Source organism: Lethenteron reissneri, chromosome 36 (assembly GCF_015708825.2).
Source record: "Lethenteron reissneri isolate LAM-NWPU_2019-01 chromosome 36, ASM1570882v1, whole genome shotgun sequence".
NCBI classification, from domain to species: domain Eukaryota; kingdom Metazoa; phylum Chordata; class Hyperoartia; order Petromyzontiformes; family Petromyzontidae; genus Lethenteron; species Lethenteron reissneri.
Window position 1 is genome coordinate 6,275,055 of NC_083814.1, and position 13,020 is coordinate 6,288,074.

General features: G+C 48.2%; 1 protein-coding gene across 1 annotated transcript; it reads right to left on the reverse strand.

Annotated features, from left to right (window-relative positions):
- Nucleotides 1-2,987: 2,987 nt before the first annotated feature.
- Nucleotides 2,988-7,649, reverse strand: LOC133351222 (potassium voltage-gated channel subfamily A member 7-like). The gene has a single exon (XM_061566299.1). The coding sequence runs from the start codon at nucleotides 7,469-7,471 to the stop codon at nucleotides 5,861-5,863; it is 1,611 nt and encodes a 536-aa protein (XP_061422283.1). The 5' UTR covers nucleotides 7,472-7,649; the 3' UTR covers nucleotides 2,988-5,860.
- Nucleotides 7,650-13,020: the final 5,371 nt, after the last annotated feature.

Here is a 13,020-nt window from a genome sequence, read left to right on the forward strand (position 1 = left end):
CGAGGCTAAGCTGCACACGGGGGCTGCATATGGGGCTTGCTTGATGATGTATCACCCTCGCACAATAACACATACCTCATCCTCATGATGTATCTGCCTCGCACAATACCACATTCCTCATGATGTATCACCCTCGTGTGACTTCATAACATTTGGAGATATCTGTACGTTTTCGTTATTGAATCAGAGGATTCAAAACATTGTTTTCAGTTCAGCGTCAGATTGTATCCAAGCATTAATTTCATTAATGCTTTCAATGCTCGACGCCCCATGAAAAACATACAGGATGCTTCAATAAGTAATATTTAAAAATACTTTTTTTTAAACACGCTTTAGTGAAATGTACCGTACAAGTAATGGCAGAACTCCACGACTCCAGGAAGTGGCCCCGAAGCTTGCCAACTTGAGTTGAGCATGGACAATTACACCCAAGGCGAAACATAACATATAAAAAATATTGTTTAAAAAAAAATAATGATAGACTATAGTATTGTCATCAGTATGACAAACGTATACCAAGTTTGGAGTCGATACGACATTGGGAAGTGGGTTAAAATTGAGTTACAAGATTTGAGGATACAATAGACAGAGTGAGTTAAAAGCGTGTAAAAAGATGTTCACACTTTTGAGAATTTGCAACAATACCGCAATAAATGTACCTCCGGGCTCTGGAGACCACCTGGAGAAGATTCCAGGCACGCGTTGACAATGACGGCGAACAAGTGGAGACTCTTTGACGTTTTGAAGCCATTAACATACATTTGTTATCATGTTACAGTCTTTTATCTTTTTACATTAAAAACGATAGTCCCATTTCACATTGTTTTAAGCACCCTGTAATGTATTCCCTCACAAGATGTGAAGTATTAATTGACACCCTTTATGTTAAAGTTCAATAATGGATATGTAGTGACGTAAATGGAGTCACGATGGCGTTTAGCGCCAGCTATTGTCACAAGAGTAGAACTGTGCATCTTGGGCCTCTCTCTGGCACCAGAGTTGGTATGGCACGGAAGTGGGGCCCTAGGGGGCATGGTTCTGGTGACGGTCAGATAGAGGGCAAGTGAGGATGTGGCAGTCTGTTTGAACCCGAGAGGGCACGTGACCGGGACAGGGTAGCGACGGGGCCCAAAGGGGGCTTGAGGGACACGTGATGCTCGGTCGAGAACCTTCTGGTAAGATCCAGCAGGGGGCGTGGCCAAAGGCGGGGCGAGACCACGCTCGTGAGCATAAAAGGGAGGTCCCGAGAGGAATCGTGGCTGTTTGCTGGAATGGAACCCTCGGTGCTACGTTTCTTCGGTCGTTACGCTCGGCATCGTGGATCAGGCAGTGCGTTGCTGACCTGACCCGTTTAGGTAGAAACCCTAGCAGCCAAACAATTTCAACGCTTGTTTCTAAATGTGGAGGGGAAAAACTGGAGGGCCTCGGAGAAAAATCCACGTGACCATGAGGAGAACACGCCACCTCCAAATATTCAAACGCCCGGGGGTCGGAATCGAACCCACGACCTCCTACATACCAGGCGAGGGAGATCATCTCTCGCTACCGTCCATGTTCTGTATGGCAGACATCTCGTACTTCTAGTAATGCATCTGTGAGGCTCTTTCATGTTTGACGAATAGAGCACTTGCTACACAGAATGCGATGTGAAACCCCCGGGTGAATTCGAATAATCTATATTTAACCGGTGTTGACATGCATTTTATTTACAATACCCAATCTAACTTGTATCATTTATTTACAAACATTGGAATGATATCGGTACTTCTAGCAATAACAGGTTGTTTCAACTTTTTTTTTACAGTTATAGGTTCTGTCGTAGTTATACATTTTCTTTATTTTCATGATTTCTTAAGGCTCTCTGTGTTTCACGTTTCCTGTAGGCAGTCCTCTGTGGTGAGGCTTGCTAGGCATGTTGTAAATCCACTCTCACGTGCTCGTCATCTGACACACGAATTGGCCCCATGCATGGGTGTCCTAATTCACGAGGGAGATTTTTTTGTTGGTTTTTCTTTTAGATCAGGGGTGGGGAACGTCTGGCCCGTGGGCCGTGTAAGGCCCCGTGAAATCATGTGGTCTGGCCCTGCCAAGGCAACCGCAGGCGAGACTCGAAATTCAATAAATCTAGGAGCAAACATGGAAAAGCAGTTGCGAGTAGCAACATCATCAATACCAGCTAACATCACACGTCTCGCCCAAAGAGAAGCAGCTCCAGCCATCGCATTAGGGGTTAGTTAATTAAATGTTTGACCAAAAAAAACAGGCAATTTTTTAAGTTGATTATTTTGTATGGCCCGCGAATAATGTTATAAATATCCAAATGGCCTTTGGCAGAAAAAAGGTTCCCCACCCCTGTTCTAGATTGGTGGCGTGACTGCTCATTTAGGTGAGAACCCGTACGTCGTGTACTTGTTGTTAACTTGACCTCGCGGTGAATTCAGTGGCTGGGTGTTGAGAAAGTTGGTGATTACCGCGATTAATCAAGCTCAGAATCAGAGTCTTTATTGATCCTGGAGAAATCGGATGGGCTATGAAGTTCTCTTTTTACACGCTTTTATTTATATTTAAACATTTTACACGCTTTTTTATTTAACTCACTCTGTCTGTTGTATCCTCAAATCTTGTAACTCAATTTCAACCGTCTTCTCAATGTCCTATCGACTGCAAACCTGGTATAGGTATGTCATACTGATGACAATACTATATTCTATAATTGAACATTAAAAATATATATTTTAAACGATATTTTTTACGGCTCTAATTGTCCACGCTCAACTCACGTTGCCTGTAAATCACCACGTGGTCCCTTACGTCACGGCAAGCCTCGGGGAGCCACGCCCAGGGGCGGGGGATGTGGAAGAAGGGGGGAGGGGCGAGGGGGGAAGGGGGCAGGGGGAGGGGCAGCTCAGACAGTACATTTCATGAAAGCGTGTTTTTTTAAAAATATTTTTATATATTTTATTTTTACAGATGTCCAGGAGGGGCGGGTCAGAAAGTTACAACAACGATACAATAAAAGTGCAAAGTGTCGGATAGGTAAGCAAATCACTAAAAATAAATCCAGTAATCCCTCGCCACTTCGCGGTTCAAGTTTCGCGGCCTCAGTGCATCGCGGATTTTTCAAAAATATTCTTCGAAAAATACAAATTCAAAAATACCGCCATATCGGCAGCCGTATTGCGGAAAGCAGCGTTGTTTCATCGTGATGCGCGAGAGAAACGGTTTCCCAGGATGCCAGACAAAGAGAGAAACTCTCTCAGAGGCTTTGTACATACTGTACCCACGGGCACTCAGACAAGGCACGTGATTGGTTCCCGGCGCGAGATCGATGAATGAGAGCACGAGTGGATGTACAGTATCCCGTGAGCTGATTGGCTGCGCATCATAATACGTATCGTATGAGAGAGAGAGTGAATGTATAATATTAAGGTTTTATAATTACATTGATTTAAGTAAAATATATATATAAAGTATAAATATACATATTTTAAACATTCTGGTACCCACACACACATATACGGAAATTCCTAGGAGGGCCAATCCTACTTCGCGGATTTTCACTTATCGCGAGGGGTTCCGGTCCCCATTAACCGCGATAAACGAGGGATCACTGTACGTCAAATAGATAAAGTATATAAGTTCAAATTGCATCGAGCTATCCCTTCAGTGCAAGCTTATTCCACCCCCCGCCACCCCGTACAATTGCGAGGGTAAACATCGCACTCGTGTCGTCCACGTGCATCTAAACCACGGATGATTTCAATGAACTTGCAGCAAGCGCTTGCGTTTCTAAAAAGAAAAAGAAATCCCGCGTATACGTTCACAACGCACTCGACAGTAACGTGTGTCTGGCAATGCGCCTTCTTCATCGCCAAAATAATGGATCGGGTTGAATGGATGGTGTGCGTGTTCTGAAGAATGTTGCCAATGTCCGAAAGTCAACGACGGATGTGTTGACTTTGTTGCTTGAACTGTGCCAAATGCGGCACCGCCAAATAATTGACGTGCACGGTTAATGCTGGAGGCGGGGGAGGGCCCGTGGCTTCTCCTTCTGTTTATAAACAAAAGCATCAATGTCATCTCCTAAACATCTACGCATGTTGAACTTCTTTTGCACCGTACGCAGCCAACCGTGCTAATCGGAGGTGCGGGGGAAGGACAACAAACTAAACACACGCCGCAAAACAACTATTCTAAACGAATGTGTTTGTCAATCTCGATTAAGAAGTGCACAGAGCTCCCAATGGCTTCCGAATGTCGGAAGGGAAGAGCGTTCCAGACGGCCGCGGAAGCGCATCTGAAAGCGCCCGCGCGATGCGGTGACCGCCCTTTGTTCAGTGGCAAGAGGGAAATAAGTAATATTTTAGAAAAACGTATTTTTTAAACACGCTTTAATGAAATGTACCGTACTAGTAATGGAAGAACTCCACGACTCCAGCAAGTGGTCCCGAAGCTTGCCATAACGTAAGGGGCCGTGGTGATTTACAGCCAACGTCAGTTGTGCGTGAACAATTAGACCCAAGCCGAAACGTAACATATAAAAAATATTTTTAAAATATTTTTGTTATATTTATGATAGAATATAGTATTGTCATCAGTATGACATAAGTATACCAAGTTTGCAGTCGATACCACATTGAGAAGTGGGTTAAAATTGAGTTACAAGATTTTAGGAGACAACAGACAGTGAGTTAATAGAAAGCGTGTAAAAATATAGCTTCTTGTTACAGAGCTTGTAACAACTGTTCCCATGTCCTTTTTTTACACAAATGTAAAACATGGAGTTCTGGAAAATCTAGTGACCTTCCGCTTGATGGGCGTGTGGGGCTTCTCAGTCGTCAGCTGTTGATCCTGTGGTGTCCAGTTAGAGGGGGACCGATGCAACATTCTTGGGCACGTTTGTGTGCGTGGTTAGCACAAGTATAAATACTATACTGCATCGATGCAAGTTCTGCTGGCTGGAGAGCGCTGCACGATGTATCCGGTGACCCGAGTTCGCTTTGCGCTCACGACCAATGACAGTGGCAAATATTTGAACCGGTCCTGGGCCTCCCCTCGGTCGACTCAGCCTCAAATGATTACCAGAAAGGCAGGGGTCGGCAACCAAAATAAGAAGAAGAGTGCATTTTTTTCAAATATAATTTTTTTTTTACTCAGTATTTCAAGAGGCGCACTGCACTGCGTGGTGAATACGAAACGGCCTTTAACAAGCGACGTCACGGAGCAGCTCCTTAAAGAGCCGCACGCGGCTCCGGAGCCGCAGGTTGCCGACCCTTGCACTAGGGAGACAAAGACGGCCGGGCGTGGTGCTGGCCACCCCACCCCCTTGGCGTGCCGTGCCACGGCCTTCATAGGCGCTACTCGCTAACGACACTTGCCCAAACCGTCTGTTAAAGCTACACGGATGGGGATGTTTTTCTTCGTTGTATGGCAACTCTACGGTTGTGAAAAGCACCCACGAGTACGCGACACGTTCGCAAATGAATGAAATCGGGCGCAAATCCATCAACTGAATGTGGTGGTTAGCTGTCCTGGAGTGCTTCGTGACCTGAGTTCGACTTCCAGCCACGGCTAACATCAGTCGCGAGTGTTACCTGAGCCAGGTGTGCCCCACCCCCCCCCTCCGCACTAACCAGCGTGGTGAAGTATGGTCAAGCAACTCACATATACGATTGACAGATCGATCGTGGGTAGGCCTTGATACAGCGACGGATTGACAATCTTTTTAGAGATTCTCAATATTGAAGTGCCTTGTCTTGCTTTGCCTTGACTATGCACATTCTCAACTGGAAGTGCATCACGACAAACGTACATTCGCGTGTCCTCCACCCTTGATCGAACACAACCACGCGGTCACGTTTCACACTTTGGTCTCCAGAGGATATCGTAGCTCATTCTGCTGCCACTCTCGAGGTCCCAGCTTCTCCTCCGTGTCGCACCACCGGCGTGGTCCGCGCAGGCAGCAAAGGACCCCGCACGGCGAGCACTTCTGTCGGGACCTCTCGGATGACACCACCAGGCCGTCGGTGACGCGCGGCGCCTCGTTGTTCTTGACATTCAACGTCGTCCCCTTCTTAGCCGTCTTCTTCATCTTCTTCTTTATCATCATCATCTTCTTCTTCTGGAGCTCGTAGATGGTGGTGAAGTTGTTGACGATCACGGGCACGGGCAGGGCAATGAGGAGCACCCCGGACAATGCGCACAAGGAACCCACCAGCTTGCCGGGCAGGGTCACCGGGGTCATGTCCCCGTAGCCCACGGTGGTGAGCGTCACCACGGCCCACCAGAAGGCGTCGGGCACGCTGCTGAAGTGCGCCTCGTCCACGCCCACCTCGGCGAAGTAGATGGCGCTCGCGAACAACACGACCGCGATGGCGACGAAGATGAGCAGGGTGACGATCTCCTGGAAGCTGGCGCGCAGCGTCTTCGCCAGCACCTGCAGGGCCTGGCAGTGGCGCGACAGCTTGAGGATGCGGCACACGCGCAGCAGCCGCATGGTCCTGAGCACGGCCAGGTTGCTCGCTTTGCTCTTCTCGCCGGTGGCCGACGAGCCGAGCTGTTCCATGGCCAGGCTGATGATGTAGGGCAGGATGGAGATGAGGTCGACGATGTTCATGGGGTCGCGTGCGAACGCCAGCTTGTCCGGGCACGCGAAGGAGCGGATGAGGAGTTCCAGGCAGAACCACGCGATGCACACGGTCTCCACCAGGAATAGCGGGTCCGAGAAGGGGTCCATCCACTCGGAGCTCGGCTGCGAGTCCGCGGAGTCGTTGCGGCCGTGCTCGTGCCGCCGATGGTGCGTGCTCCTGAATGTGGGCAGGGTCTCCACGCAGAACGTGACCACGGACAGCAGCAGCATGACCAAGGAGAAGATGGCCGTGGCCTTGGCGGACGTGGACGTGTCCGGGTTCTCGAATAGATTCCACAGGTAGCGGCGCACCTTCCCCGAAGGCAGCCGCTGTTGAGCCTTCTTTTTCGCCATCTTCTTCTCGGCCTTCCGCTTCGCCTCTTCCACCTCGTCGTCGTCCGCTAAGCCCTCCTCCTCCCTGAGCCTCTCCACGGCCTCGTCGCCCAGGTCGAAGAAGAGCACCTCACCGATGAAGGTGAGCGGAGGCACGCCACACGGCCGTCTCAGCTCTCCGCCCGACTGGTAGAAGTGGAGCACCGCCTCGAAGCTCGAACGGTGGCGATCAAAGAAGAACTCGCCGCGGTCCGGCCTGTAGAACGGAGCGCGACGCGACTCGTCGCCCAGCAGGGTGCCGGGGTAGCGCTCGAGGGTGCGTCGCTGCGTCTCGAAGCGCAGGCCCGACACGTTGACGACTATCCTCTCGTCGTGAAGGTCGTCGGCCAGGACACCGGACTGCTTTGTTGGCGGTGTGCCGTCCGTCGGGTCGACCAAAGCCGACCAATTCGTGGGCAGCAGTAGATCCTTCACGTCGAGCGAGAAGAGTTCTCCTCGAACGGCGAGCATGGTGAAATTGCGACCACGAATGCAAAAAAAAAAGCCACACCGACCGCTCAGTTCAGTTTGCGCTGCTCACCTTGTGGTCTCACTTCAAGTTTGGCGGTGCGGCGGCGTTTCGCACGACGCCGGAGGAGTCCGCAACACGAGTCGAGAAAACGTCTCGTTACGCAGCTCATCCACCCTGCTTGGCTTTTCACCGGGCGTGAGCTGTGAGTGAGGTGGCCCTGCAGGTGAGACCGACGTGAAATGTAGAGGCATGTAGGCCACACCCAATCAGACCGCAGGTGACTTCCTGAAATCGTGCGTCAAATTAGCCCTGAGCAGCCATCGCTGATCGCCTTCGAACATAACTTGTGTCATTTTTTGGCTTGCTATGTAATGACAGACTTTGTTTTCCTTTTCGTTTGACTTGTGTGCGCAGAACATACTCTTCAAAAAAATATATAAAGACCTTGAAAGACACCGCGAAAAATCGTGACATTTGAAACACGCCCAACTTGCCAGTGAATAATTACACCTGCAAGTTTTATTGAGACGAAATTCACTCGCGTGCTTCGTTTCTCGTGGATCGTTTTTATTTCCGAGTTGAGCCCTGGACAGTTCCAGGGGAATACATCCATTGGCTTTAGAACGATACAGATCTCAAGTTTGGTCGCTTGTCACAAATCTGTGGGTGCACTGGAGTATGTGTAGTATAGAAATAGCTACAGTGTGTGTGTTTACCCGATCTGTATGAGAGACATTTAAAACATGTTGAGACTTCAGTGGCAGACACAGCTTAAGCTTATCACTCTGATCGACATATTCACTGTATTGCCAAACGTAATTTTACAAATACATCGATGGCTAACACACTATACTCGATATGCTACTCACTGACAACATGGGGCTTTTAAACACAAGGCGATTATTTGTGAAGTGTGACATCCGATTGGCACGGTTGGCTACGTACGGTGCGAAAGAAGTTCAACATACAGTACATACAAACGCCGCGTTAACCCCCATGACGTTATTCCTCCCGCGTGGTATATCATGTAATGTTGAACTTCTTTCACACTGCAATGTCCATGGAATGAATACAACGAGTCAACCGAGGACACGCTCGCGTGTCCTTCCTTGTACATCCGTCCTGGCAATCCACTGCTGGACGAGGGCTCTGCCACGTACGGTGTGTGGCCGTGGGGTCAGTTGACCAGTCTTCACCCACAACGGTCAGTGGAGCCTGTGTGAACCACCTGCCATGCATGGTGTTCGCCCATCCGAACGCAATCCAGTCTCAACAAGCCTGCTTCGCTTCGGAAACATCACGTGCTCAGGTGCATTCCGTGGCGTCTGGAGCGGTCAGACACAGCTCTTATTGGGTCGGGTACGGCCACAAAATGTCCTGTTGCCGTAATAACGACTAATACGTCTGTGCGATTCATTTTACATTTAGGGGAGGGGAAATAAACCGGAAATCTGGGCCATCGACATACATGTCCACGTGTTGTTTAATGGAACAATAAAAATAGATGACAATTACCGTACGGGTATTTCTCGGGCGAATGAACGCGCTCATTGCTAGCGAGAGGCCGATGATTCAAACCCCGTCACGTCATCTTGCCACAACCAAAAATTCCTTTCCACCTGCCTGTCATCAGTTCATGCAAATGGAGCGGACCGAGCCCTCACTAAACAACCCAGTACATGCGGTTTGCAGGAGGGCTGCTTGTTGTATCCGTTAGCCCATTGACGCGTGACTTCGTTTCTTCGTCCGCGAAAACTTAAATTTACCCGCGGCCCTATTCTTTATATTGCACTCGATATTTCCCCTATGGATAAGTGGAGTGAATTCGCGGATACAACCATGGGTAATAGGATACGCAATATGCGTCCCCCATTTCAAAACGGAGAACAAGAGTTCCCACGTGTCGTGGTTTACACCGCTACGTAGGCGTTTGTATGTGTGTTGAACTTTTTTCGCACGGTACGTAGCCAACCGTGCTAATCAGACAGTTCTAAAGAAATTAGTTATTATTTTAGATTTAAAAGTGCATAGCTCCAGTGGCTTCCTGGTATCAGAAGAGCATTCCAGACGGCCGCGGGAGCGCATCTGAAAGCGTGCAGTGCGGTGACCGTCTTTGTTCGATGGCTCACCAAAGGACGCTGCTGCGAGGATCATGATGGTTTATGCTCCTTGATGAGACCAGCAAGGTATTGTGGTTCGTTTGTGCCAAACACTCTGTGTGCAATGAGTGCGACCTCGTTCGGCTGTGCTGGATTAGCTCTCCGATGTACCGCGTGTTCATCTTCTTGGTTCTTTCGGTAAAGTCACGTAGAAGGGAAATAATAAAGTAATAAAAATAAAACATCATATATTATTTTATACTATATTATTTTATTATGTTTTATTTTAATTATTTTTATTATTTCCCTTTTACGTGACTTTACCGAAAGAACCAAGAAGATGAATCCCTGCAGTCACGAAAGCTTTAAATCGAAATGTAATTATTTTATTATTTGTATTATTTTATTACTTCTCTTCTACGTGACTTTACCGAAAGAACCAAGAAGATGAATCCCTGCAGTCACGAAAGCTTTAAATCGAAATGTAATTATTTTATTATTTGTATTATTTTATTACTTCCCTTCTACGTGACTTTACCGAAAGAACCAAGAAGATGAATCCCTGCAGTCACGAAAGCTTTACATCGAAATGTACCGCGTGTTGTTTGGCACGATGTCCGATGTTTCGCTCCACGTGGTGCACGGTGGTCCAGTTCGTGTGTTGCTCGAAAGGAAAGGCGGCTCCGCCAATTTTTTCTTATTCATAAGCAGCTCAACGGTTCAATTGGAAGGGTGGAAGCTGCCCCTCAAACAATTAATGAATCACCGAGCTCATCCCCAACGACAGCCATGAGTCACTGGATTAAATTCAGCATTCCTATGACAGAGACCAAATAAAATGTTTCCATAGAACAAATAATTTTCCTTCTAACCTAGCGATACGGCCTTACCAGGTTGTGCTTATTTTACCTTCCCCATAGCAATGATGATGATTATTATGATGATGATGGTGGGATCCTGCTACAGCTCACTCCAGATCACCAGCATTGCTTTGAGTAAGCCTGACGTTCTAGATTTGAAGCTTTCGTGACTGCAAGGATTCATATTCTTAGGTTTTTTCGGTAAAGTCACGTAGGTAAAAAATTAAAATTAATAAAAGTTAAATAAGGCTCATTCCTAACAGCGTGCTTCAGCCGCACCGAACCTCACACAAACAATATTCAGGGCCTACCTTGGCTCCTCCCACCCTCAACCAGTATATATACAAATACTGTTTCTTGGAATTTCTCTCACTTGATACAGCTATCGTGCTGTGACGGTTCCACCTGAAGACGGAAGCTTGTGTTGCCTCCAAAACGTCGTGATTTATATTTTATTTTTATTTTACTTTTATAAATTTTAATATTTTACCTACGTGACTTTACCGAAAAAACCTAAGAATATGAATATAAGCCCGACGATACTGATGTGATTACTGAATGCTGAAAGCGGTCCAGAGTTTACTTGGGTTCTTGTGTTCGGCCAATGCTGCTGCTGTAACAATTAACTCTAACAAACGCCGCGAGGCGGATGAGATGCGTAAAATAATGCTGCTGCGTTTTGTGTACAGACATTGATATGCCAAGGAGGAATATTGTCAGCTTATTTATTTTCCTCCGAAGTTCAGTCACTACCCAGAATGGGACATTGATGCGAAGATGTCATTCGTGTCGTCCAATACAACTGATGCCAAAAAAAACCCCTACACACATCACCATCGCTTCCTTTCTTTTGCTAGACCGCTAGACCCTGCAGGTGTTGCGGGCGTGAGCCTCGTTGCAGGGACTCTAATTCACGAAATAAATATGCAGGAAATTTGTCTCCTCGTGATAAAACAAAGGGATTTTCTCGGCATCACACCAAGCCACAGTGCGTAACCTCAGCAGGGTTTGGTTCAAAACGAAAAAAGTCGAGACCAGTTTCGACATTCAATGTCTCATCGGCAGCGCCAGGCTTGGCTGCACTAATGCGGATTAACGGCCAGACGTCACAGGCACGGACCCCCCTTCCCGAAGGCGTGAGTCACCGAGTTCGGCGCGAAACTTTATTGTACAGAACGCAACATAAACACAATCCTGCGGAGGGAGCTGGTAGGAACGTTGGGTTGCTGGGTCAATGGCCAGGGTCAACGGCGGCGTGGTGTATATTCCGCAAATATGCCCGACTGTGAGGGCGGGCACAATCCGGCGTGAGTAGGTTAAACGTTGAGTTTTATAAGGGCACCACGGGGTGACCAGCCCCTCCCCACCCAGCCCCTCCCCACCCAGCACCTCCCCACCCAGCCCCTCCCCACCCAGCCTCTCCCCACCCTCCCCTCTTCACCCAGCCCCTACCTGCACGACGGATGGACGGACACAATAATCCCCTGTGGGCTGGTGGAACCAGTGGGTTCCTACCAGTATCAAAGCACCGTGGTGGAGAAGAGAAGTAACAAGAGAAATAAGTACAATCTCCGTATTCCTCATTTGTTCCTAATATAGGTTTTTTTTTAGTGTTTAAATCGCGTAAATATTTAAATGTGTCGTTAAACCCGCCACCACCCGACACAGCCAACTAGTAAGGTTTGTCACGTAAACAGAACGTGCCAATTCGTTGCGAGTACAGCACCACCGCTGTGTTGGAGACTAAATCCACAACATTTACGATCAGAGTACGACGTTTCCCCAGTAATTACAACCAACTTCATCAGGCGACAGCCATATTCGTGGAGAAATCCTCCTATCAGAGGTCACAACCGGGTACCCGATACCCGTTTGCGACCCTGGTGCGGCCGGGTACGGGTACGGGTAGACCGTGAGTCACTGGTGAGTAACTGTTTGTCACTCATTTCCCAACGTCTTGTCTCTTTTCACAATTCAAGTTCCTAGAATCAACCCACCCGCGCCTGCAACATGGCTTCATCCCAGAGGTCGCAATCAGGTACCCGATACCCGTACTCTACCCGTACCCCGCTGGGTACGGGTAGGGTACGGGTACGGCCGGGTACGGGTACCCGTTTGCGACCCTGGCGCGGCCGGGTACGGGTACGGGTAGGGGTAAGGAATCAAAAACCCGTTTTCGACCTCTGCCTCCTGTTAAGGTCCTGCATGTGCGTCTGTCCTTCCATGTACAAAATGAAAAGCCAGGCATGCCCGAGACGCCACCGGTCTCGCGGTTCACCACCGTTGCTTCAGGCAGGTCTGGCTCTGCTTGGTGTTGGGCCACGTGTCTGTACTTCTTCTCCTTTGTACACACATATTTTTAATAGTTTTGACATGCTAATTTTTTCTTTGCCCCCTCCCTCTCTCCGACCCCGCCCCCCCTCTCTCTATTTAAGGCCTCGTCACAGAGACGATCTCTCTCTTTGTGCCGATACGTGTTCTCTCTCTGTGTATCTTTGTGATATCTGTCTGCTTATATGTCTGTCTATAGTTTTCTGATTAGATTTTATGTCGCTATTTCATTATACCTGATGATGATTGCTTGTGTTG

What these genes read in the sequence shown, in the direction of transcription:
- LOC133351222 (XM_061566299.1), bottom strand. Translation starts at nt 7,471, where the DNA reads ATGCTCGCCGTTCGAGGAGAACTCTTCTCGCTCGACGTGAAGGATCTA.